At 42.1% G+C, this 25,380-nt stretch overlaps 2 protein-coding genes across 2 annotated transcripts; one reads left to right on the forward strand and one right to left on the reverse strand.

Annotated features, from left to right (window-relative positions):
• Positions 1–2,500: 2,500 nt before the first annotated feature.
• Positions 2,501–7,650, forward strand: GKN2 (gastrokine 2). Its single transcript, XM_008168674.3, has 6 exons — positions 2,501–2,682; positions 4,093–4,146; positions 4,922–5,053; positions 5,474–5,584; positions 6,383–6,536; positions 7,411–7,650. Exons 1-6 carry the CDS (start codon positions 2,671–2,673, stop codon positions 7,491–7,493), a joined length of 546 nt encoding a protein of 181 aa, XP_008166896.1. The 5' UTR covers positions 2,501–2,670; the 3' UTR covers positions 7,494–7,650.
• Positions 7,651–10,521: 2,871 nt separating this feature from the next.
• On the reverse strand, positions 10,522–20,412 carry LOC103306124 (gastrokine-1-like). Its single transcript, XM_008168683.4, has 6 exons — positions 20,325–20,412; positions 16,446–16,499; positions 15,263–15,400; positions 13,644–13,751; positions 11,001–11,139; positions 10,522–10,764 (listed from the first exon to the last, which is right to left on the reverse strand). Exons 1-6 carry the CDS (start codon positions 20,334–20,336, stop codon positions 10,670–10,672), a joined length of 546 nt encoding a protein of 181 aa, XP_008166905.3. The 5' UTR covers positions 20,337–20,412; the 3' UTR covers positions 10,522–10,669.
• Positions 20,413–25,380: the final 4,968 nt, after the last annotated feature.

Raw genomic sequence — 25,380 nt, forward strand, 5'->3', positions numbered from 1 at the left:
TTATACCACTGTAACTCAAGAGTAACTCCATTAACTTTAGGAGTATTGCACTGGTGTAAATAAGGGCAGACTTGGACCCATGAAAATAACAAAGACTGACAATTCCTCACAACAAGAAATTAATTTGATTTTCTCTATTTTTACAAGCATTTACAGTGCATTTTCTTTTGTCCCAGCACCTGAGTCCAGCTCCGTTCCTTCCTCCCATAGTCTCTGTGCAGATGTCACCAGTTGTCACCAGACCTTGAGTCGTCACCAGACCTTGAGTGAAACAGCTGAGAAAAAGTGGCTGATTTGGGGGATGTGGAAGAGAAAAGTTTGCAACCCCCTGACTTAGACCAAAAGCAGCCAAGGCAAGAAGCTGGCTTTGGGACATGTGAATATTCAGCTGAAAGATCAGGTTCACAGAGAGATACTCAGACCTGAAGTGGTCACCTTATCTAAAACCTCATTCTGCATGAGAGTTGACATTAGCGAGAGCTGTGCACATGAAATTCGACATACAGGAGTCACCACTGAACTGATACTGCAGTTCGGTCTCCGTTGGTCATTCAGTCCTTGATCTCTCTGCTGAGACTGCCAAGAAAGAAAGAATGCTGAAAGTAAAAGAGATGATACATAAAAGATATAAAAATAAAATATAATGGATTATTGTAAAGAACTAGGAAATACAGTATTTAGGAAGGAAAATTTTATGGGATTTAAACTCTTTCTTTGAATATAGTTTTAGACACTACACCAAAATTGCAGACTATTATTTTTGAGATACAGAATGTGTCCTTTGTGTAGGACCTGATCCAATGCCCACTGAAGTTATATGAAGATTCCAGTGGAAAATAGATTAGGTCCAGTGGAACCGCTGGTGTTTTTCCATTGACTTCGGTGGGCATTGGACGAGGCCCTTGTAGCATAATACAGTTCTGGGTAAAGAATAAACCTGCTGGACTTAAAATGAACTCTGTTAAAACACATATAATTAGTTGGTCAAACTTATTTCTGAAATAAATGGAAAAACTGCCTTCTTTTCTCTCTCTCTCTCATGCATCTCTGTGAAACCAGCAATGTCCAAAAGTCTTGCTCTTTTCTTCCCACACAAACACACAGGGCTCCTCCCTTTGAACTTATATATTATTGGCAATGGTGGGCTTCTGTGTTTACTTAGGGAGTTGTCTGCCCTTGCTAGTGCCTGAAGGCAAAGAAAAGTTAATAATGCTATTTTCACCTGTGCTAGCTGATATGGAATCATTAAGAGAACAGAGATGGAACGTACCCATTTTTATAGAGTAATTTTTCACAATACGACCACACTGTAAGGGAGGCAGTGAGGTCTAGCTGAAATAAAGAACAGTCGTAACTGGGATTCTATTCCACACTCTTCCAATCATCCATTTTGTAACAATTCACACATCCTCTCTTTGCTAGTTTCCCCATACATCTTTATATCAGGGAGACTAAGACTTACCCAATTTATGCATTCAAAGCATTATTAATAATAATAATAAGTCATTTTAATTACAGTCGTTTTTTAATGGGCTATTTTGGAGGCAATACACCTCTACCCCGATATAACGCTGTCCTCGGGAGCCAAAAAATCTTACCGCGTTGTAAGTGAAACCGCGTTATATCGAACTTGCTTTGATCCACCGGAGTGTGCAGCCCCCCTTCCCCCCGGAGCACTGCTTTACCACGTTATATCTGAATTCGTGTTATATCGGATTGCTTTATATCGGGGTAGAGGTGTAGCTAAAAACTGTGAGGTGCAGTAGCTGACTGGTTCAGGTGTTCAACTAAAATCCTGCAGGGTGTGGGGTTTTGGCTCAATAAATCTCATGTTAAAAGGCCACGTCCAGTTTACCCAGGTGCAAAATGGATACCTGATCTATCAGGTTAGAGCATTCAAAGGTGGTCACCTGTGATGCTGGCCCCATAATGCCCTGGTGTTCTGTTAGGGTGACCAGATAGAAAGTGTGAGAAATCGGGACGAGGATGGGGGGGGGGGGGGGGTAATAGGCGCCAATATAAGAAAAAGCCCCAAATATCAGGACTGTCCCTATAAAATCGGGACATCTGGTCACCCTATGTTCTGTTGGCTATGAAACTGATATGCATTAACTGTGCCAGCCTGATGAGACATTGGCTTGGGGGAACCTTGACTTTGACCTAGAAAGTTGATCTATTCATTGGTATTTAGCCAGTACTGGTGGCTTGCCATGATATGGATATTTCTGTCCAGGTTCACCTTTAAGCTATGTGAGTGTTTGGGGATGGAGATACAGAAAAGGAAATTTAAACAGTAGGAAAGAGCAGTAGAGTCTTTCCTTATATCCATTTCTGCTAATAAAGAAAGCTTGACAAGTTAAAATTATGTCTGTGTTTTAAAAATTAAAATAGCATTTGTATCCTCTAGAGAGTTAATTAGTAAATAATAGATATTTGCAAAGTGAGCAATTTTAATCTTTTCAGGGTGGACTAAAGTGCTTTCAACATATCAGGCCCAAAATTCAGATAAAGCAGTTTACCATGGTGTGGCATGTAGATATGGAATCACTGAAGTCACAACGCATATTTCTGTAAAGTGCTTCCCACACCTATAGCAAGATATAAAAGTTACAGGTCTCTGCAATTTTTTTCCATTTTATCCACAACTTCTTGTTCTTATCCGAAAGAAAAATGAACACAGTTGTGAGTATATTTGTCCTTTATTGCAGTTGTAATTATTTTTAAAAGCTACTATTTATATAAAAATGTGAATTCTTTTTGACTAGAAGCAAGAGTGTTCAGTGAAGTTAGCACTGTTTTGAGAATAATTATGTTTCATGTTTCATTTGCTGGTACAACAAGAAGGTACTGTCCTGCATTCTTTGTGCTGCAGTAATCTCCTTGAAATCAGTGGGACTCATGCATTAACAAGGGATGCAGGATTGAGCCCGAACGTAAGCATGTTTCATTGCTAAATTTTGCTATCATTTTTTAGAGGAATCAAGAAATATTTTTGGAAGCAATCAATGTAATTTTTGAATAGCAAGAAAAATGTAACTTCTTAAAGGGAAAAGTATTGTCTGTTGTTTTCTGAATGAAATAATTAAGAAAACTGAATTTACAAAATTTTTACACAGACAAAAGTGTGAGAAATGTCTCAGACAAAGTCAGACAAGGAATGGTAAAATGCACATGAATATTACTGTCTGATAGAAAATATTTAGCAAGGTACATTTTTTAAATTTAGACTTTGGACTGGACTTTGTAATATTTTATCTAGTAAAGTAGGCCTCAACCAAATATGGGAATCTAGGAAATTCCATACTAGATCTGACCTGTGGTCATTATAGTCGTACCAGTCTCAGACAGTGACCAGCACCAGATTTTTTCAGAGGAAGGTATAAGAAACCGTGCTGTGGGCAATTAGGGAATCATCAATCCACCAGATATAAATATCCCAGATTTTGTGGGCGATCAAAATCTGGATATGCTTCTAGTTCCAATGGAAAGGGGCAGGGATTTTGGGTCTGACCATCTAAAAGTTTTTGCTTGTTTTTGTTAACGCATAATTAATATAAATGACTAACATTTTGGAGGAAGAAAGTGTTTGTTAAATTCCTTCTTCCCTTCAGCTGAGGCGTGAGAGCTGATGTACTTTGAGACCCCACCAACAGGTCCTCCAACAAAACTAGGGAACAGTAGGTTTGGGATTCCTAATATTTCTAAGACAAAAACACAAGTATCAAAACAATCACAAAGTAGATAGATAGAATAGATACCATAATACCATAAAAAAGTAAACAAGTTCACAAGTAGAATTTTTTTAAATTCTTTTTTGGGTTCCCTTTAAGATTAAGCAGTTTTTATAAAGTTTCACAGTGATACAAGCAAAATGAAATGTAACCAGGAGAAACTTACAATTGGAAAATGTAATTATTTTCAGATAATCTGCATGCAATGCAAAGTGGATAATTTTTTCAAGCCTTGGGAATAAAATAGCTTCCCTTGATTCATTAATTCTGCAAGCTCTGAGTTTTGGCCTGAACTCTATCCATGTGTCATGGTGGTTTTTAGTGTTTCTATTGCATATGAATGCTGTTATTTCTTTTTCAGGCTACAGTAATTGCTGTGCTGGGAGTCTTCTGGACTCAAGCTTATTCATATGAAGTAAGTAGACTGCCAATGCTTTGTACTGCCTAGTATTCATTTGCAATGCATTAGGTGCCTGGAGAAATGGAGTAACCAGGAAGAAAAGCACTGAGAAAGTTAATAAAATGCTTATTGCTGAGCACAAAGGAAAAGGTAATCTTCGCCAAACCAGACAATCCTATAAATTAAGGAGCCAATCCTGCTGTCATTACTCAGGAAGAATTCCCATTGACACTTGCCTGAGGAAGGACTGTTAGATAAGGCCCCAAAGAAGAAAAAGACCTGTGAGGTCACCTCCTTCCATCCCACTAAATCAGTTCAGGATTATTCCCTACAGTATAGATATTTGCGAGCGCAACACTTCCTAGGCAAGAATAATCCACAGTCCAATAGATCTTGCCATGAAGAAATTATTGCTGCTTTATACGTCCCAAATAATTGTGTTCACTTTATAAACCGTTGCTCCTGGTTATCTCCCTTCTAAAAAATGTCTCCCCTTTCTTAATATTTCATGTCATATATAGATAGTATCTCCCTCCTTAATCATCCCTTAGTGAAGCAAGATGCAGCAGGCCTGATTCTTACTTACAGTAAGGCCCCTTTGGTAGCGTAAAGGGGCCTTGTACTGCCAAAGTGATGCAAAAGGGCCATAGCGTAAATAAAAATCAGACTCATTTTAGTTCTTTGACTTCATTAGCCCTGGAATCATAACAGGTAAAATACTGTCTTTTATGTTGCACTTTTCAGATGAGTGAAAAAGGCGACTATCACATATTTTGTGTTTTGTACTCAGATCTATAGCCTCCCAGGAACAAACGGTGACTATGTCCAGCAAACCGTGACTATTAGCAATGAACTTCATATTGCTGATATCCATGTCCATGCTGGGATGTGCTCCTCTGATACCATTTTTGACTACAAACATGTAAGTGAAACCAAAAATCTGTCTTGACTCAAAATCATCTCAATATTTTTTTTCTTTTTAAACACAGTAAACTAGCTTGATACCTCTTCTTCCTCCTCATGAATAATCCTTAAACGATGTCTATTTTAGTCATCCAACTCTTTGGTTTATTCATATGTCTATGCAATGCAACAGAAATACAAAATGAAGAAAAGATAAATTTTGCCCTTAGAACTGTACATAGAAATAAACACAGAGATATATATTCTGTTCCTAGTTACAATAGTGTGAATGCAGAGTAACTCCATTGAAGTCCATGAATTCACTCTGCATTTACACTATTGCAGCTCAGAGCAAAATTTGGCTCAGCATACAAAGAGAATTAACAACTGGGTGGCAGTAACTGTTTTCAAATTATGAACCTGCTCTTGTATATCACAGGGATATATTGCTACAAGGCTGTTTTCCCGGAGGGCCTGTTTTATCTTGAAAATGGAGAAAGGATATATCCCAGAGCTGGAAGAAATTGGACGGCTTGCTTACGAGAAACAGGTAATTCTCTGAAGTATTATGTACTATATACAAGCAAGTCACGTTAGAGAGGTGGTGTGATGGAAGTAAAGGGTACTGCCATCTGGAATACTCTCTTTTCTTAGGAGTCTTTCTTATTAGACCGGTGATAACAAAAGAGAGACTTTGATACTACAGTGATGCAGGTTTCAGAGAGGTAGCCATGTTAGTCTGTATCAGCAAAAAGAACAAGGAGTACTTGTGCACCTTACAGACTAACAAATTTATTTGAGCATGCTCGGGGATTGCATAACTAGTTAGCATGCCAGAGTCTCTGAACATCTGGTCATCAGTTTACTTGGACCAACCCATGAAGTTCTTATACAGGCAAAACGTTCACTGAAATCAATAGGGATTTGGCTTGAGTGGGAATTTCAGAATTCGGCCTCTTATATGACAGGTGAACAGTAACATATTCATAGCAAAATTACTTCATATATTTATAATAACTGTACAGATTAGGAGGGTGAACATGGAAAACAAAGTGAAAGCTGCCAAAGTGTAAAACTATATGGCTGTTCTATATTATTATTAATCATGATTAAGTATTTTATTAATGCAGTTCATTTTTGCTATGTGTATATAATTACCGGTATTCTTCAGTGAACTTTGTGACTATTTCCTTCTTTGTAATTAGCAATCTGTTACTTCTGTAGATGACGCTTTGTATGTGGCTAGAGGAAATTTGTTAGAGGTGGGTGGGTTTTCTCACAAGGATGTTACAGAAGATTAAGGAATAAGATGCCTTGCTAACTATATTTTAATATTTTCTCCTTTAAGATGATGAACAAGATGTTTTCCCAAAAAAACCTGTGGGTGCAATATGAACCCAGTGATTCTATATTTGGTGAAATCAAGGAGTGGTTTACCTTTGGTAAACCCATTGAGAAACTCTGCAAGGGTGTGCCTGTCTACAAGGTTCGCAAGGTTGAAGGTGAGTAACAAGAATGAAACCAAATTCTTTAGAAGGCACCGAGTCTTAAAGAAGCTGTTTTTCCTAGTTCTATCTCTGGTTCTGATGTGAGCCATAGTTCCTGAGCACCTCACAATCTTTCGCATATTTCCTTGGGATCTAAGTCAGTGATATTATCCCCCATTTTATCGATGGGTAACCAAAGCAGAGAGAGGCTAAGGGTGGAATGCTCAAAAGAAGTTAGGATAACTCCTTAAGTGACTTGCCCAAGGTCACACAGGAAGTCTCTGGCGGAGCAGGAAATTAAACCAGGTCTCCCAAGTCCAAGGTTAATACCCTAATCGCTGTACTGTCCTCCCTCTCTTGCTGAATATAAAATGACCGCTTGGGCTCATCTCTGCACTCCACAATTTAGTAACAAGATGGATTTGCTGGAGTGGCGGCCCAGGATCTATCTTGCAAGGCAGACAAAGGTAGCACTTTCTGGAGCCCCTATTGATGTTCCTCCATTACACCCTGCTGCTGGCATAGAGGATGTGGCCATGGGAAGTGGGGGAGCCAAGATTCCTTTGTTCTTTACTGATCCCCTGCCAATGGCTATAGTAGGTCTAACTTATGCCAGAGCACTGGCTTGACACATGGCTGGCCCAGGACCAGAAGCACAGAAAGGTGGCTTAAAGCTGCATTTGCATCTCCCCCATTTGAGTTGCACCATAAGAGTCTGATCCAACTCCCACACACATCATTTGGAGTCTAAAATGTGTGTTGAGCTGAACCCTAACTGACAATCAAGTCCTATACTTGTATTTTATTTTATTTTATTTTATTTTATTTTTTTGCTTAATTTTGGAGAATTGTCACTGAAAATGTATTTGTGTCCTTGTTTCCTGTTTAGGTGCCATAAGAGCTGGTGGTTGTGCTAAGGCAGGAATCCTGGGCATTTTGGGCATTTCAATCTGCGGAAAGATCGATGTTTAGACATAACCCTGGCAGTGCCATTGCTTGGAATGGGCTTATTATTTTCCAGGTGCTCTCATACTTTGTAAGCCACGAGCAACGTTATTAAATTGGGATAGATCTCATTGTTCCAGATAATCAGCCTCTCCCGATCTTTCTGCAAACTATGATCTACTAATAAAAGAATGAAACATTCCAACTGCCTTGTGTTTCTTTTACAAAACAAGCAGCACACAACTAAATGAATCCCCTCTCCTCTTATTTTTGTGCTTTTATGCTTCCCTCCAAAGCAAAATAAAGCTATCCTGGGTCCATTCATCTTTTCAGCATGCAATGTGTCATACACAATGTGAGCTCAACTTTGCAGGGTTTTTTACAGACAAAACTCCCCAGTGAAGTCAGCATCTAGATACTTCAGTGACTGGCACTCCATAAATGTCATGGCTAGAAATATTGAGATAGATAGATAGATAGATAGATAGATAGATAGATAGATAGATAGATAGATAGATAGATAGATGTCATCCAAACTAGCAGCCACATCTTTAATACTTCAGGACTCCTTTTAGAATGTTTTATTTAAATGTTGCTTTTAGAGATTCGTCTGAACCAAAACCCCAGACCTTAACATCATCAAACTTTGAGAAAGTTTAGATCTGGAAGATTACAGTCAATCCCTATTTTTATTGTGAGATGAATCAGACATTGAATGTGAACACCATCCCAACCAGGGAAAAGTTTGGATGGGACCCTTTGTTTTGCAGTGCATTTCAGATTCCTCACTGACTTAGATTGCAATTTTCAAAGGGGCCTACCTAATTTACTTATAGTCTTTGAAATCTCACCATAATTTATCATCATCATTATTATTATTATTAATAATAATAATTGTGTTGTAGTAGCAATTAGGGCCCTAGTCAAGGACCAGGTGCTAGGTGCTGTACAAACACAGAACGAAAAGATATGTGCCCCAAAAAGCTTACTTCCCAGATTATAAAGAATCCTTTCCTCAGCACCAATTTTAAAAGCTGTGCCTATTGCTAAGTGCACTTGACATGTTTTCCCAGAGGGCAGCTTGCAAGGGGAACTGAAGGACACAAGGTAGCATAGCATAGCTACAGCCCTGTCTCTTAGATTTCAGTGAGGGAATTAATATTTGCAGTGTTTGGGAGGAATGTATATTTTAGAGTCGGAAAATGCAGCCTACTGACCCTTGAAGGGCTGCCAGTGAGCAGAGCATACTTAGGAGTCCGGGGAATTGGATAATTTCCTAACCTAGTTATTTTCAAATCTGGCAGCTTATCAAACCATCTGTCACTTATTAAAGGAGCATTTTATCTTCTGATGATGAAACTGTTCTGTTAGACAAATTAATCTTATTCACAACAGGCTGCAGGACTTTGGTGATCCAGAAAAATGTATCTAGAGGGTTCAAGGCTGGCAATTAAATCCAGGAATATTTGTGTATGTGTCTCCAAGAGATAGGATTTTCTATTTAATAATATTTTACAGTGAACCCAGTGCTGGTGAAAAGTGCAGGATTGACAGTCTTGGAGTGCAAGGTCCTCTATTGGTCCAGAGAAGAGGAACAGCCTGAGAAAACTTCCCCATCTTGTCCTGCCAAAGTGCCTCAATATTGCTGGAAGGGTGAGAAGGAAGTTCATTCTCCACTCAGTCTTTGGGCTCTCTCTAAGGGTACCATCAAGAGGAGCTATTCAGTTGAAGGGATTTGTAATGTGGACAGCTGTACTTTAGAAACTGGCCTGGGACCAGTGTTGGGTAAGAAATGGTCTTCCCGCCCTATGACAATTTTCCAAGATTTTGAAAAAATTTCCTACCCCAAATCAGGGCAAAAAGTCAAAATCTTGAAAATTGTCATGAACTGACAAACCAACAAAAAAAAAAACCCAGTTCAGGTTAATTGAAACATTTTGCTTAGATAAATTCTAAATGTTTTATTTCAATTTTGGACTTTTTAAACCCTTTCTTGTCTACATTTGCTAAAATTTGTAACTGAAAAGTCATTTCAACTTGAAAAACTGAAACTTTTCATTTCAAAAGTAAAAACTTTTCATTTCAACAATTCTGAAACTTTTTTTTGCCAACAAAATTTCAGATTGGGAGATTCATCGAAACTGTTCCTGTTTCACAAACAGTTTTGTTGTTGACAGATAGGCGTTTTTTAGTAAGAAATGTTTCAGTGGAAAATTCCCGACCATCTCTAACTGGGACCTTCCACTTGTTTTACACAGGCCATGAAACAGCCTCCAAATGTTAATTATATGTGGTTATCACCACTGACACAGACTATCTTTGAACTGATAATGTAGATGTGAAAGTCTGCCTACATATTCCCAATTCCTTGAGCCATCCAGTCACCTAAAGACATAGAAACTGGTTGTGTCTATTAATTTAGGCTTTATTACACTGGATCTTCAATCTATAAGTGTCTGGTTATGTTGCTCAGGGGATGCTGGTTTAAAATCTGTTATGGTGCTAAGACTGAAAAAGGCCTTTGGGGAATTATCCTGCACAGTCCCCTAAGACATGTGCTGGATGCACAAAAATAAGATAGATAGACATTAGTCTAGAATTATTATTTAATAAAGTATTTTAAAATAATTAATTTGCATGTATCTGGTATCTTAATCTGAATTTGACTGTATAACTGGGTTTGTATTTTTACTGCCTGTGCACTCCCTTTAAGACTCCCATGCTGTTACAACTGGAGAACCCACTACTACTGGAACGCTAGTGCTGTGAAAGTGAAAGTGCTTCTGGGCTGCTGCAGTTCTCTGAACAAAATGACATCAAACCTGTGTCTGTGGCTCTCCTAGGATTTAGGTCTATATCAATACACAGGTCCTCTCTCATTATACTTCATGGCCAATATTTTTGCAGCAAGGCAGAGAATGAAAAGCAGAATAAGGCAGCAGTGTGGGGCATGACGCTAGCTTGGTGTTTTAACTTCCAGCCAATATCCTTTTTATTAAACTCTGAGAGGAAAAAAAGAAAGTCAGGCACAATCCCTTTCATGAAAGCACTTTATTTAACAGTTGGAGGCCAAACTTGAAATCAAACAATGGAAAGTATGAAATGGTATATTTCTAAAAATAGAACTAAAGAGACGGATAACGTGAACAGAGAATAAAAAACCCAATGCAATGAGGCTCCTGAATGATGACCAACAGCTAAGCTTAGCAACCTGAGATGTTGCCACACAGGTAAATGCCAAACAGGCCCAGGATTCCAGCATCAGCACAGCCTTGAGACTCAAACAACAGGGCTCCTCCTTTAAGGGAAAAAGAAAAGATGAGAAATGGTTAGAATATAACGAGATACTTAAGAGATCAATTCATTATACTGCTTAGTGAGAAAGTGGCTTCCGAGAGCAGCTGAACAATGCCCTAGAAATACAAGTTTCTCTAGCCCATTATCAATCTCATCCAGTCCCCATTCAATGCAATAATCCACATTCCCCTTTTTCATGCATTATCATGTTCTAAACACTCAGGCAAAAGTGCTCACCCTGATCCTGTTGTGCGTAGTACGTAGGGACTCCTTTACAGAGATTGCCAATGGACCTTCCGAACTGGGCAACATTCCTGACGCGCGTCTTGGTGATCGAGAATCTCAAGAAAGGTGGTGGTGGCGTACCCTTGGCTGGCTATACCATAGCAGAATGTGAAGAATACAATCAATAGGCATCCTTAAGCTATATGTGAGTGTTCATTTGTGTCACCTGGATGTCTGGCCTTGACCCAGGAAAGCATCTTTACTATGGAGGGTTGAAAATGTTCGATCAAAACTGCTTTTTGACTGAAAACTGAGTTTTGGACTCAACAAAAATTTTCATGAAAAGCATCTGCTTCCTGCCCAAAAAAATGGCATTTTGCTTAAAAACTGAACACCTGAAAACTGAAAGCTTTTGGCTGAAAGCCAAAAACATTTTACCCCAAAACCAAAAGGTTTTTGGACAAAATTTTTCAGTTTTGGTTTTTCAAAAAAAGTTGAAATTCTCCACACAAAAGAAACCAATTTTCCATCCAGCTCTAACCTTTGTGCAGGTCAGCACTTAAGGATGTCATTAATTTTAAGCACATGTTTAAGTTTCCTTGGAGTCAATTTACCAATACTTTGGTGACTTCTGAATGAAATTTTGCATGATTTTGCTCACAACTGTTCTCATTTTTGTTCTGTGGGCGACTGAGTAAGTGAAGATTTGTCTGTATCAAAACAAATTTTTCCACAGGGTGACTGACTCCTTTAAGGGGAAGTAGAGACAGCCTCATCTGTACCGTAATTAACTGCCTCCCAGCCTGAGTGGGCAGGACTAATGGGGTCAGGTGTTCATATGGCCAACACCTGGACCTCATAATAAAAAGGCTTAAGGGAACCAAGTCAGGAGCTGGGTGTGGAGGAAAGCAGTCATGGTGGGATGTAACTGGAGAGCTGAGACGCAGGAGTGGCACTAACTCCTGGAACAAGGAACGCCACTCCAGGGTGCCAGTCCTGGGGGTGATGCTCCACATCAGGAACAGGGAGCTGGAAAGGAGCCCAAGAGAGACAAGAGGCCCAGGCCTGGAGAGGGGCAGAAGAAGCTTTGGTCGTGTTTAATTTTGCTTGTAGTTTTGAGTTCTACAGAGAGGCCCAGGGAGAAGCCCTGGGACCTGGTATTCTGCGAACAAAGAGTGTGATTCTGTTAAGTCCTGTTTGATTTGGAAGGACTTCACTGGTGGCCCAGTGAAGAGCTGGGCAAAGGGGTTTTGAAGAGGCCAGCTGAGCAAAGCTAGTGTGGGGGCCTGACCAACTACAGCTGGGCTTCTGTTACCTCAAAAGGGGACTGAACTTTAAGTGTGACCTGCCCAGAGGGCTGAGTCACCCAGAAGAAGACTGCAGAACCAGATTAGCTGATAAAGGGTACACAAGAGTGGAAAGATTCCCTGCAATGCCACATCCTGACCTGAGGGGGCGCTCTAGTGATGAGAGTGCCCCATGACACACAAAGACCTTGAAACAAAATATATTTGGCGAGGAAACATTGATTTTGGGTCCCAGCAGAAGTAAATTCTTAAGAGATCCATACCTGGTGTAAATTAGCATAGCTCTCTTAAAGTCGGTGAAGCTGTGCTGATATTCACTAGCTGAGCAGCTGGTCTTAGGTCAACCAATTAGGGAATAGTACCAAAACCATGTGACTGTAGCCAGTCATACAGCTGGTTTATCGAATACTTAAAGGGATACTCTCAGTGGGTAGTTGTGTAACAATCAATAGACTGCAAATTTGTTCATGCAGGGTGAAATTTACCCTTGTGTAGAGAGACAACACAAGGCTTAGACGCCATTTATGACCCATATAACTCAAACAGAATCCAAGTGGTGTTTAGGCCTCAGACTGGTCCTATGCATAGGAGTGAATTTCACCAAGGCATTCATCAAATAATTTTTGAATAGTGAATAAATTCATGAAAATTGCAGTGCATTTGTGGATATTTCATGAATAAGGGGAGAAAGGTCCCATTCACCAAATAAACTGCTCATTGTAAGTTGTTGGCCCAGCTGAGAATCTGGCCCATGAAAAAGAAATAGATTGTAAATGTATTAAGATGAAGACATGCCCAGGTTAACAGCATTCTATTCTGTCTGAGATAAGAATGTGCTATGTGTTTGAAGAACAGCCTAACATGGTGTACATAGCAGTATTTGAATAACTTTTCAGAACTTACGCATACAGCTAATGATACAAAACTAAACTGAAGAGGACAATGCAACTTCTTAATATTGTTGTATTAATACAATGGGTGTAAACCTATAGGTTCTGATCTCAATTATGTCTGTTTTGTACTGATGTAACTCCACTTTGGCGTAACGCTGCTTTTCACAAATGTAAGTGAGAGAAGACTCAGGCCCAATATATGGAATACAATACGTCATAGACCCAGATCGCCATGCTTTTCTGTCCCATTGAGCATTTTAGAGAGTGTGGACGTGATTCTCCACTCTTTTATACCACTTTTAAACTGATGCGACTGCACTGAATTTAAGAGCTGTGGACTCTTCCACTGATCCCAGTGGCAAAACTCCCATTGACTTCAGTAGGAGCTGGATTGTGCTCTGTTTCTAAAAGGGTTTGTTTTGACTAACATTTCCTCATATGTATTGACCTCTCACCTTCTGGTCCTTGAACTTGCTGAGTTTCTCCAGACTTGGGAATGCATCTTTATTCATCTTTGCAACAATGCAAGCCCTCTTGTTGAACAGCCTGGTGGCAAAAAGTTCCTTTAAAACAAAGAAGAAACTGCTGACATGTATATTACATAACATCGATGTGAATGATTACTTATCTGATTCTGTGTAGCACCTTTTAACTAAAACATTGCTCCAGTGATGAAAGTGCTGTATCTTTTTTGCCTTAATCTCATCTATCGTACTCTGTGCTCCTTTATGCCTATGTATGAACCAAATTCCCTGGAGCCAAAAGATTCCAAAGTTCTTTCCAAATTGATATGCCAACTATATAGATATTATTTCACCTGACATTAAAATGTAGCCATCACTGGAATAAAATAAAACAGGTCTTTTACTGCTAATAGCAACACTACAATAGCAGTTTAGGACAAGAAACAAATAAGAATACTACATCTAACCGAATTAAGAAAAAGGGAATTCTCCCACTTGGAATTTTAATATAAAAAAACAAATGCCACGGGATCTTTAATAACTCCAAGTGGTCAGAACCTCAGTTTTATAGCTGATCTGAAAGTTGCATGGAATTCATTGTGATGGAATATATTTTTGCAGATTTTTTATTTATTGTTAATGACTTGTCTACTTTAGAAGGTTGTACCAGTACAGTTAACGTGATAAAATCCTTGCGTGGACATAGTTATATTGATATAAAGGTGCTTTATACCAACACAGTGTTTGTGTACAGGAAGAGGAATGAGCTATCCCAGTATATGTCACCTTTATACAGGTCTTGCTGTTCCCACACAGGGGTGGCAGTGATATAACTATTTTGGTTGAAAAAAATTACACCCCTACAGAAATAGTTATAGTAGTACAAAAAGTCCAACCGACATGACTTGAATTTGTGCAACGTGCTGTCAGCCACAGACTGAAAACAATTTTGGATTAGACTGTGCAATTTACACAAAGTCTGTACATGTCCATGCAAGGGCTGATCAACCTCTGGCCCAGAGGATATAAAGTGCAGATGTGTAAAATACAGGGTGGAACGCTGAGTCAGGGCAAGCTGCATTCTTACATTTCAGGAGTCTGATCCAGAGCCCACTGATGTCCATGAGAATGTTTACATCGGCTTCAGTGGACTTTGGGTGACAAGAGCAATAACTGATTAATAGCTGGAGTCAGGAATACATTTCTCCTTGGCATGTAGTAATTGACAAGTGGCTCTTATAGGTGGAGGAGGAGTAGGGGGTAAACCTTTGTCCATTCCAATATGTCAACTGTGGTATATCGAGAGCAGCACGATACAGTGGATATGACAATACACCGGGAGTTAGGAATCTGAGGTCCCACTGAAGTAGATGGGGGTTTTGCCAAACGCTTCAATGGAGCCAGGATTTCACCCCTGAGTTCCATCCCAGCTCTGCCACTGATTATGCTTTGTGACCTTGAGCAAGTCACTTCCCTGCTCTCTGCCTCAGTTTCCCCATCAGTAAAACAGGGATAATGACATTTCCCTTCCATTTGCAGATCACTTTGGATGACAAGTGATGTAAGCACTCCAGTCATTATGAACACCCATGTTCTTACTGTATCCTGACCTTGCTGTAATCCCAGACTGCAGCCCAACCCTTCCAACCATTGTAGCTGTTGATATTGGCAATGTGGTCTTGGTTGTTGATGTTCACGTTCTGGTGGCTGTTTCCACCATCGTTTTCTTGGTTGTTTTCATTGACGGACTAAATGAAACAGAACAGCATGAATAAGAATGATACAGTTTCACTGTAGTCTCACCCAGGGCAAAACCCACCGGATTTCAATGGGAATTTGGCCTGGGTAAGGACTTTGGAACCTCATTAATAGAGTAAATATTGGGTCAAATGCTCCTGTGTCACAAGTTGAAATGAATGGGCCTTGCCAGTGTAACTGGGTGAAGAATTTGGCCAGCTGTGCATAAGATTCTTTGCTCAACCTGTAGGTATCACCCATTAATATGAATGGGAATTATATTCATTCACGAAGGGTCAAATCTTCAGCCATGCCTGAACTGCTGGACAGGGGCGTGGGAAAGAAGCCTCTTCCCAAGCCACGAAGTAGCTATGAGACCCAATGTATCAACCAGTTTCCCCATGCTCCACCATGCAGGAACAATCACTATAAAATCCGCAGTCTTTGTGCCTTCCCTCTGCTCCATCCCCTGCATTCTGCTGGGCAGGGGGTCCCTGCGGAGGAGGCAGACGCTGTTCCAGGCTGGTGCCTGGTGCCTGCCTCATCTCTTTGGTGCTACAGAAGCATCATGATGATGCTGTCAAGGGGCCTTTCATGGCCCTGGAAAAGAGAGCAATATTTACCTCCCCCTGCCAAATCATAGTCAGTATGCGCCTCAGACACGTCATATTGTAATTTTAGGGGGACGAAAGCCAGACCATAAATGAATACAAAGTACTTCACATAACAGCGGGAAACCTGCAGAGTCTCTAGGGAGCTGCCTATCAATTTGAATACTGCAGTGCTGATTAAATCCCGTTGTACAAACTGAGTACTTCAAACCAGATTCTAATCTCACTTATACCAGTGTGAATCCAAAGTGACTCCGCTCCAATGTGTTTACCCCAGACTTACACCAGCATAAACGTGATCAAAATTTATCCATTTTACTCTCCGGTGTGTCTTATCTAGATCAGAAGTATATTGTGGACTTTGCCCATTTCATGTTTTTTATTGTTTAGATATTGATTTTACTACTTGTTTCGATAAGCCAGAAAAGTACTTGCATCCACTTACATCGTCCGCCAGGGCCTGAGTCAGGCAGAGTCCCAGGAGAGCACCAATGATTATCTGAAACAGAGACAAGTCATGCAAAGTAAAGCCATGGAATTTCTGCACATTATGCAGCATCTCATAGACCATCACAAAGCAAGGAGTTCTTTCAAAATGACTCTAAGCTTGCTCTAATATTGGAAGTGTTCGAGAGTAATATACATTCACATGGCTAAATAACCAGCTTTTAGAAATAATTAAGGGTGAAATTTGTCCCTGTGCAGAGGGACAGCAAAAGGCCTATGTATTGCTGATATCTTATTTATGCATTATTGTGAGGGCTTAAGTGGTGCATGGAGCTTGTGATGAGTCTATGTCACCAGTAAGGCTATATTTTCAGAAGTAGTCTCTAATTTGGTTGCTTCCCTTTTTTAACATCTGGTCCGACGCTCAAATTGGACATTCAAAAATATTATTTATTATTTGTATTACAGTAGCGCATTAGAACCTCAATGTGCTAAGTGCTGTACAGACTTATAGTGAGAGACAGTCCCTGTCCCAAAGAGGTTTAAGTCTTGGTAAGGGAGGCATGAAAAATTAGACACCCGTTTTGAAACACTGAACCTTAGCAATTCTATATTCATAAGGCCAGGTCCTCAGCTAGCGTATATCTGCAAAATTACACTGAATCCAAAGCATGAGATTCTGGCCCTGCTGAAGTCAGTGCGAATTTTGCATCAATGTCAGTGGGGCTAGGATTTCACCTAAAGACTGGCTGTGCAAACTGATCAGAAGTCAAGCAGACCCAGCTGTCTGGGAATTCCCCTTGCATAAGGGGAATCCATGAATGGTGTACAGCTGTGGTATTCTGTGCACCCCTGTGTATTCCCTGGCGTAGGGATGATGGTGAGGAAGAGTGATGTGGCCAGAACTCCCTCCACTTTAGAGTTCTCTAGGTGTCACAATGGTCCATTAAAGCCATAGACAACTAGTATACATTAGAGCAGCCTTGCGGCTGCTCTAAACTGAAGTGAGGAGTTGGGGACTAAACTGGCCCTAGCCAGCACTGCAAGCTGCAAAGGTATCATAAAGCAACTTTTACTTCCCACCTCTCACCCTGAAATGATCAGGGTATTAGGCCCTATTTCCATGTTTTTCTCTTTTCTGTTCCTCTTTCTTTTTAACATAGACTCAAATATAAACATAATAATTATAATAGAATTCACAATTATTGCAACCCAAGCATAAAACGTATATTTTATGTGCTGTATATGTATATATGCATGTTCAATATAACATAAAGCAGAAGTATAATGTTACAATATTCATAACATTGAAATAGTGTTGCAATACAGAATATACTATATTTGAATAATTGATACATTCACTTCATTCTCAGTGTATATCCCATTAGTGTTTTTTAATTATTACAGTGTGGTTATTCCATGCGGGCATGCAGGGAAGCATAAGGGACAAATCTACCTATCACTGAAACAGAGGGAAAAACACCTGTTGACTCTTGTGGAACCAGGGCGTGGCCCAAGCAGTATAAATTCATAACAGCATCCATGTCCATCTAAAAGCTGACTCTGACTCTGACACTGTTTCCACTGCCTTCAGTACAATTACTCCAGACTCTAAATTCTTGTTGAGGAATTGTTTTGGGAAAGGAAGTTTTATGGCCTGTGTTATGCAAGAGCTCAGACTAGATCAGGGGTCTCAAACATGTGGACCCTGGGCCGCATGAGGCCCACAGGGCTATTTCCTGCAGCCTGCCAAGCGGCCCGCGCTCCCCCCAAAGCGGTCTGCGCTCCCCCCCGGCCTACCTTCAAGCCAGGGGTGGGCAAACTACACCCGCGAGATTGCCCCCCTCGAGCCCCGCGCCGCTCACTGAAGCAGCTAGCATCACGTCCCTGCGGCTGGGGGGTGGGGAGGGAGCAGAGGGCTCCGTGTGTTGCCCTGGTTTCCAGGCACCCCCCTTCCCTGCAGCCCCCATTGGCTGGGAACAGGGAATCGTGGCCAATGGGAGCTTTGGGGGAGGTACCTGAAGGAGCAGCAAGCAGCGCGCAGAGCCCTGCGTTCCCCCTCCCCCAGGGACCGCAGGGACATGGTTCCAGCTGCTTCCCAGAGCGGAGCAGTGCGGCGCTGGGGCAGGCAGGGAAGCAGGCAGCCTGCCCTGGCTCTGGTGTGCACCACTGCCACCCCGGAGCTGCTTTACGTAAGCAGCTCCGGGCCAGAGCCCAAAGCCCTCCTGCACCCCGCCCTCCAACTCCCTGCCCTGAGCCCCCGCCTGCACCCCAATCCCCTGCCCTGAGTCCCCTGCCGCATCCCACATCCCTCCTGCACCCCAACTCCCTGCCCAGAGCCCCCGCTGCACCCCACACCCCGACACCCTGCCCTGAGCCCCCTGTTGCACTCCACACCGCTGCTGCACCCCAACCCCCTGCCCTGAGCCCCCTGCTGCATCCCACACCCCTTCTGTACCCCAACCCCCTGCCATGAGCCCCCTGCCTGAACCCCAATCCTCTGCCACACCCCGTACTCCCTCCTGTACCCTGCACCCCAACTCCCTGCCCTGAGCCTCCTGCTGCACCCCGACCCCCTGCCACACTCCTCACCCCTCCTGCACCCCACACCACAACTCCCTGCCCTGAGCCTCCTGCTGCACCCCAACCCCCTGCCACACTCCTCACCCCTCCTGCACCCCACACCGCAACTCCCTGCCCTGAGCCCTCTGCTGCACCCTGCACACCTCCTGCACTCCCTGCCCTGAGCTCCCTGCAACACCCTGCACCTCAACTCACTGCCCTGAGCCCCTGCCACACCCCTCCTGCCCCCTCTGGGGGCAGGCAGGGGGCGGAGTTGGGGTGGGGACTTCGGGGAAGGGGTTGGAATGGGGGCAGGGAAGGGTGGAAAGAGGTGGGGCAGGGGCGGGGCCTCATGGAAGGGGTGGAGTGGGGGCAGGGCTGGGAGCAGCGAGGGGCAGGGGTGTCAGTGATGTGGCCCTCAGGCCAATGAACTAGTCCTCATGTGGCCCTCCTGGTCATTTGAGTTTGAGACCCCTGGACTAGATGATCACCGTGGTCCCTTCTGACTTCGGAATCTATGATCAATGCAGCCATCAGGACATCAGTGACAAGCTGTGTGTAAAGGAGATCAGTCAGGCACACTGATTCTTAGGGGATGAGGGTTGGATGGCTCAGGTGATTGTTAATGGAATACAGAACCCTCCACTTCAAAGTGTCTGATCCTTCGCAGCTTCACTCAGGTCAGTAATGATCACTCATGAGAATAATCGCATTGACTTCATGAATGAGAATTAATCATGACACTAAATCTTGCAGGACCTGCCATTACCAGTTCAAATCCAGTCTTGCTTCGGGGTTCTATGTGAAATCAGCTGACAGTCCAGTTCCTAGAGGACAGGCATCTATATTGCATAAATAATCACCACAGCTGCTACCGCAGGAACCTTTGTTGGAAGTGTCAACATAGCACCTAAGTACTGAGTGCTCCAGGGGGCTGAGCAATTTGTCTCTGATGGCTCCAGAGACACTAACTACCCATCTCAGATGATCATTCCAAGTTACATTTGAGGCCCATTGGGAGGACAATGGAGGGGAAGCTTGCATTGCTTCTGCACCTGCTCTAGAGATAACCAGATGACTTCAGTCTCCGCTAGCGCTCTCAGGGCTGCACCTTTTAAATTTACTGCAAATAGACTTTAATAAAACAGACTTGCAAATCCCTCTGTCTGATTTGAGCTAGATGCCAGCACTGTAATGCCGTAAAAAAGCAGAGCAATTCCTTTACAGTCATAATTTAATAGCCATCATACTGAAGGTAGAATGCACCCGTGAGTAACCTAATACCCATCACACTGAAGGTAGAAAATATACTTACTAGGTTCTTCATTTTGTCCTCAGGGTGATACTCAAAGAAACAGCTAGAAAATGCTTAAGTTCACGGCATATACAACTATATATATACTTCTCTTATCAGCAGCTAGGAGGTGCATGGAGATAGGAAATCTTCAGCACCCTAGAGTGATTAAAGTTCTTTCTCTATCTCAGTGAGCATTCCCGATGAACAATCTAATCTTTTGTTTTACATGGACTAATTAACGACCAGTTTTAAAGTCAGCCTCCTCCATCTCTAGCTCAAAAAAAAAAATGATTCAGCTTAATGTATTGAGTATTATTTGCCCATGGTGCAGTGCTCTGAGATAGCTACCTAGGGTCTGTTTAAAACAGAAAAAAGGCTGGGAATGTGACGGTGCCAAAACTACTCTCATTTTGGCTGAAAGTCACATACTTGCAGGGAGCTCACAGTCATTAGGTCTTATGGAGTCTTGCCCTTTGCAGCACCCTTGATTTCCCACGGGGCCAAATCTTGAAGTCTCTTACATAGGCAAATTTCTGATAGAAATTAGTGGCCTGAGTAAGGATGAGGCCTACTGACTCCAATGGGAGCAGAGGGTATGTAGCACCTTGCAGGAGTCAGTCAGTACTTTGCAAGTTCAGGACTATGTAGCGCTTTTCATCTTCAAAATGCTTCCCAAATGGTGTTGATGATGATCATAATTTATTACGGCAGTGCCTAAGGACCAATCCAGGCCCATTGTACACCTGGTCCCTGCCCCAAAGAGCTTATAATCTAAACAGACAAACATGGCCACAGTGTGGGGCAAAGGGATATAACACACAAGCAGAGTGAACAGTGCGATGGCAGCAAATCTCATGTTAGTTCTATGTTTTGGGGAGAGTGGGTTTACTTAGGAAGGGATAGGCTTTAACTTTGTCCTCACAGCACCCAGGGGATTCATATAAGTGAAGACAGTTATCCCCATCTACGCGATGGGGAAACTGAGGCAGAGAGATTAAGTGATTTCATCAAGTCTTCAGAGGAAGTCGGTGTCAGAGGTGGGATTAAAACTCAGGAGTTCCTAGTTCTATTTTCAGTCCAATACACCATGACTCTCTCTCTCTCTCTGGCTTAAATTTCTCCATCTAATCATACTAAAAAGAAAAGGGACACATTTTCATGGTGGGAGGGATACAGAGCTACAGCCCCCACCTTTTTAGACGTGCCCCTCACAGAATCATGAATGGGAGAGGCAGACGAATAGCTTCCAATTATAAGTAAACCAATGCAGTGCCATGCAAGGAAATGCAGGCAGTGCAATGCAGCATTGTTCAGATATACTGTGTCCTGACATGGTTTGCTGGATGGATCCGCGCTAAGCTGTGGGCTGAACTTTTTTGTTCGCACAGAGGGAGGCAAGATTTTTGTAGTGCTCAGAAAGAATGTCTAGAGTGTGCGTGGTGCTGAAAGCCCTGAGAGCAATGGGCCGACCTGGGGAATGTCAGGGTGGAAATGGAATGATTGGAAGAGTGTTTCCTTTCAGCATATCTCCGCTGGATCAGAAGAAAAGTGAAGGAACGAGGTGGGGAGATTGTTAACAAGCACTATCGCCTCTTTCTGGAGCATTGTAGTGAGAGAAGCGCCTGACCTCTGCTCCCCAGCTATCTCACTTGTGTCAATTCCCCTGCCCCCTAAGCGTGGCTTTGTTCATTACTCTTTAGATTATTTTTTCTGAGCTTTAAAATTACAACAAGCAGTATCAATGACATTGCTTTTAAAGGGGCAAGGCCAAATTCACCATCCGCCTCGGTGCAAGCAGCATGATTGAAGTAAGTTGGGCACGGATCACTGCTGCCTAGGTGGGGAGTCAAATGTAGTGTTTGAGGTCAGGATCCGCAGCAGTATTTATGCTCCTAAATTGCCTGTAGATCTTGATCAGTGGAAGTTGTTCCTTCTGACACCCGGGCTGAATTTGGTTCAATTGAGCTCTGCCTGGTTATCCCAGGGGTGAATTTGACTCACCACAGCTGTTAATTACTGGTCAGATACTAGACTGGGCTCTGTCTACCTGTGTTTTAATAGTGCGCTCATCTCTGTCCCATCTGAATGCTTAGCAGGGTCTTTCACAGAGTACTCAGAATTGCTGCACAGTCTGCATATTGTCACAGCCAAGACTTGACCAGGCTGCCTCTAGGTGTCATCTCTGCCTGCAGATCCCTGGTGCAGGATCAGGGTTCAAGACACTAAGAGCTTGGCTAATCTCACGGCAACTGACCCTGCTCTTTGCCTATTGTCCTGAGGGAGACAATGCAAGTGATAGTGGGATTATGAGAGACACAGCAAGAAACTGAAATAGTGCAAACCTGTTGTTACAATTTTAACATGAAATGTTATTGCTTTTCTTTAAAAAAATGGATTTACAGCACAGCTTATAATGTGTGCACAATCACACTGCACATCTGAATACCTGACCTAAACACCATACGTTGCAATTCACAAGTGCTCACCAGATAGCAGATACATATTCCCAAAGGGCTTGGTCCTGCTTTCCTTTCTCCTGTTATTGGGAGATTTGCCTGAATAAGGAGTTTAGGAGTAGGGCCTAAATCAGCCCATGACATAGATATTGCTATATCGGGCAATAGAGGAGCAGGCCTTCTGTTATAGCCAAGGAACAGACAGAGTTAGTCAGAGTACACATGCAAAGACGGCATCAAACTTACCTCCCCTGATCCTGGGGACTAAACTAAATAGAAGGAAGCATTATCATCCCATTTTTATAGAGGGGGAACAGTGGCACAGAGTCTCAAAGGTAGTTAGTTCCATTGAAACCAAGATCCTTTGAGGATCTAGGCCACTGAGATTGATGGTGAGTCTGTGACAGAGCCATGAACTGAATCTAGATCTGCTGAGCCCTCATCTAGTGCCTTAACAAGACATTCTTTCCTTTCTGCATTAAATGTACTTTTCTTCATAAAAATGGCAAACTCAAAAGTAGAGGGGTTTGTCCTCTGAGAAAGCAATACTCCCAGATTAAATATTAACAAGCTTTTAGTGTACATTGTCTATTAGTTTTGAAGGCTGTGCTGTATATTCTGTAGATTTGTGTCATGCCAATGGTGAAACAAAGAGCTTCAGTGAAAAGCTCCTAGATACATTATCATACTACCGTTTGGTTTGGCTTGAGAGAGGGGGGATAAAGTGTTCTGCGTTCTGCCCCTTTTGTACTCAAATATGGAAGGAATTTGATCCAACTTTTCTTGATCTCTTATTTTAAGCTTAATTTAATTTATTTTAATCCTTATTTTAAGGTATTTGGGTTTGTGCTCAAGTGTGTTATTGTCTGAAAAATGATGTTGTAGAGACATATTTATCAATGTCAGCCACTTCCCAATTGAATTTGCTGGGGTTACTAGTCAAAAGATGATTTTTCTAATATCCAGTACTGCAAATTTCACCAGAAAGCTGAAGGGCAGTCCCTTAGCGGAGGAAAATCAGTGTAGTTCTGTTGAAGTCAATTGAGTAACACAGATTTACACCCGTTTAAGATTCCAGCCTTGAAACTCCAGATGGGCTATTTCTGCCTCTTACCCCAATAGCAGTCAGAGAGATTCTGCAATCAGAACTTAGCTACAGTTTGCTGATGATGCATGAGCCAGAATAGAATCCAGCTCCCTCTCCAGTAGCTGAATTATATCTGAGGAGTTAAAGCTCACTTATCCCTAATGAGGCATTTGACCTCATGAGGGCATAGAGCAGAACTGCATCTCCGCAGGTAAAGTTAAACATGCTAAGCATTTATCTGAGACAAAGAATGATTGTGAATCTATTTAATCATCATACATCATTAACGGCTCTGAACTTTTCCCATGCCAGGTCCCCCCAAATGCCTCTTCCACAGAGATGGGACTCCAAACCTATTTAGTAATATGGGCAGGGTAAGCTGATCATGATCCCGTGGCATGTCTTCCTGAGAACTCCCAATTAACAAGCACTCTCACCCTACATACAAACTTCAGGCCTAAACCTGTTGCCATTAGCAGAATTCCCATTGACTTCAAAGGGGAGCAAGGATCAGGCCTGAAATGGCTGCAGAGTAAAGCTGGGGAGAACCAAAAGCTAGACAAATACAAGTGCACACCCAGCTGCAGTGTGAAACAAAAGCAGACTTGCAAATATTGAAATAAGTAAGATAGTTTTGATAGCGTATCAAGTTGATATTATTGTTGATTATTGGCATTTCCTGCCTAGGAACAGTCTCCAAAATATATAGATTCCACTAGGTCCAGTTGTTGGGCTAAAGGGAAGGGCGTGGGAAATAAATCAAGGGAGCAATAGATGGGTTGTCCTCTGGAAAGGTGGCTCACATGTAGACTTTAATGACTCTAACCTGACAATGTTTATGCTGTCTGAAACAACAGCCTAATAGCAATGATGATTACCTTAAAGAAATGTATCTCTCTCTATTTACATATGACTTAACGTCATAACATGAGATACAAAAAGCATTTGATGTTGCATATCTTATGATGTAACAATAATATTAGTGGTATCCAGAACCCTTCATACTGCAGGATCTCACAGTTTCACCACTTACATGTAGAACCTTAACCAGCTCCTCTGAAGTTGGTGGAAAGAGAGCCATTTATATCAGTGGGAGACGGATTGGGTCCCAAGACTAACAACAGTGTACAGCTCCCCTCTGGGTGGAGAACAGCTGGCAACCAGCAAATGGCAGACAGCACAATGGTGGAGCGAGAGAAGTTTTGTTCAGACACGACAAAGGAGATCCCTTACTCGTACCCAAATTTCCAAAGGATTTTCAATGTAAACAATGCACTGAGCACACAGGGACATGAGGGTTTGTTAGCTACAATGAGAAGATCAGCACAGTGAAAACTGCATGGTAGTTCATATAGCTACATCAGAAGGGATGAAGGGTTGAGTCTGTCGGACCAGGATTTGAACCTGTATCCAGGCGGACTGAAAACAGCAGGAGTGAGCAATTGCAAATAGATGGAAACTCTAAGACCTGATCTACACTGGGGGGGATCGATCTAAGTTACGCAACTTCAGCTACGTGAATAAAGTCGAC

The sequence above is a fragment of the Chrysemys picta genome, chromosome 2, assembly GCF_011386835.1.
Source record: "Chrysemys picta bellii isolate R12L10 chromosome 2, ASM1138683v2, whole genome shotgun sequence".
In the NCBI taxonomy this organism is placed as follows: domain Eukaryota; kingdom Metazoa; phylum Chordata; order Testudines; family Emydidae; genus Chrysemys; species Chrysemys picta.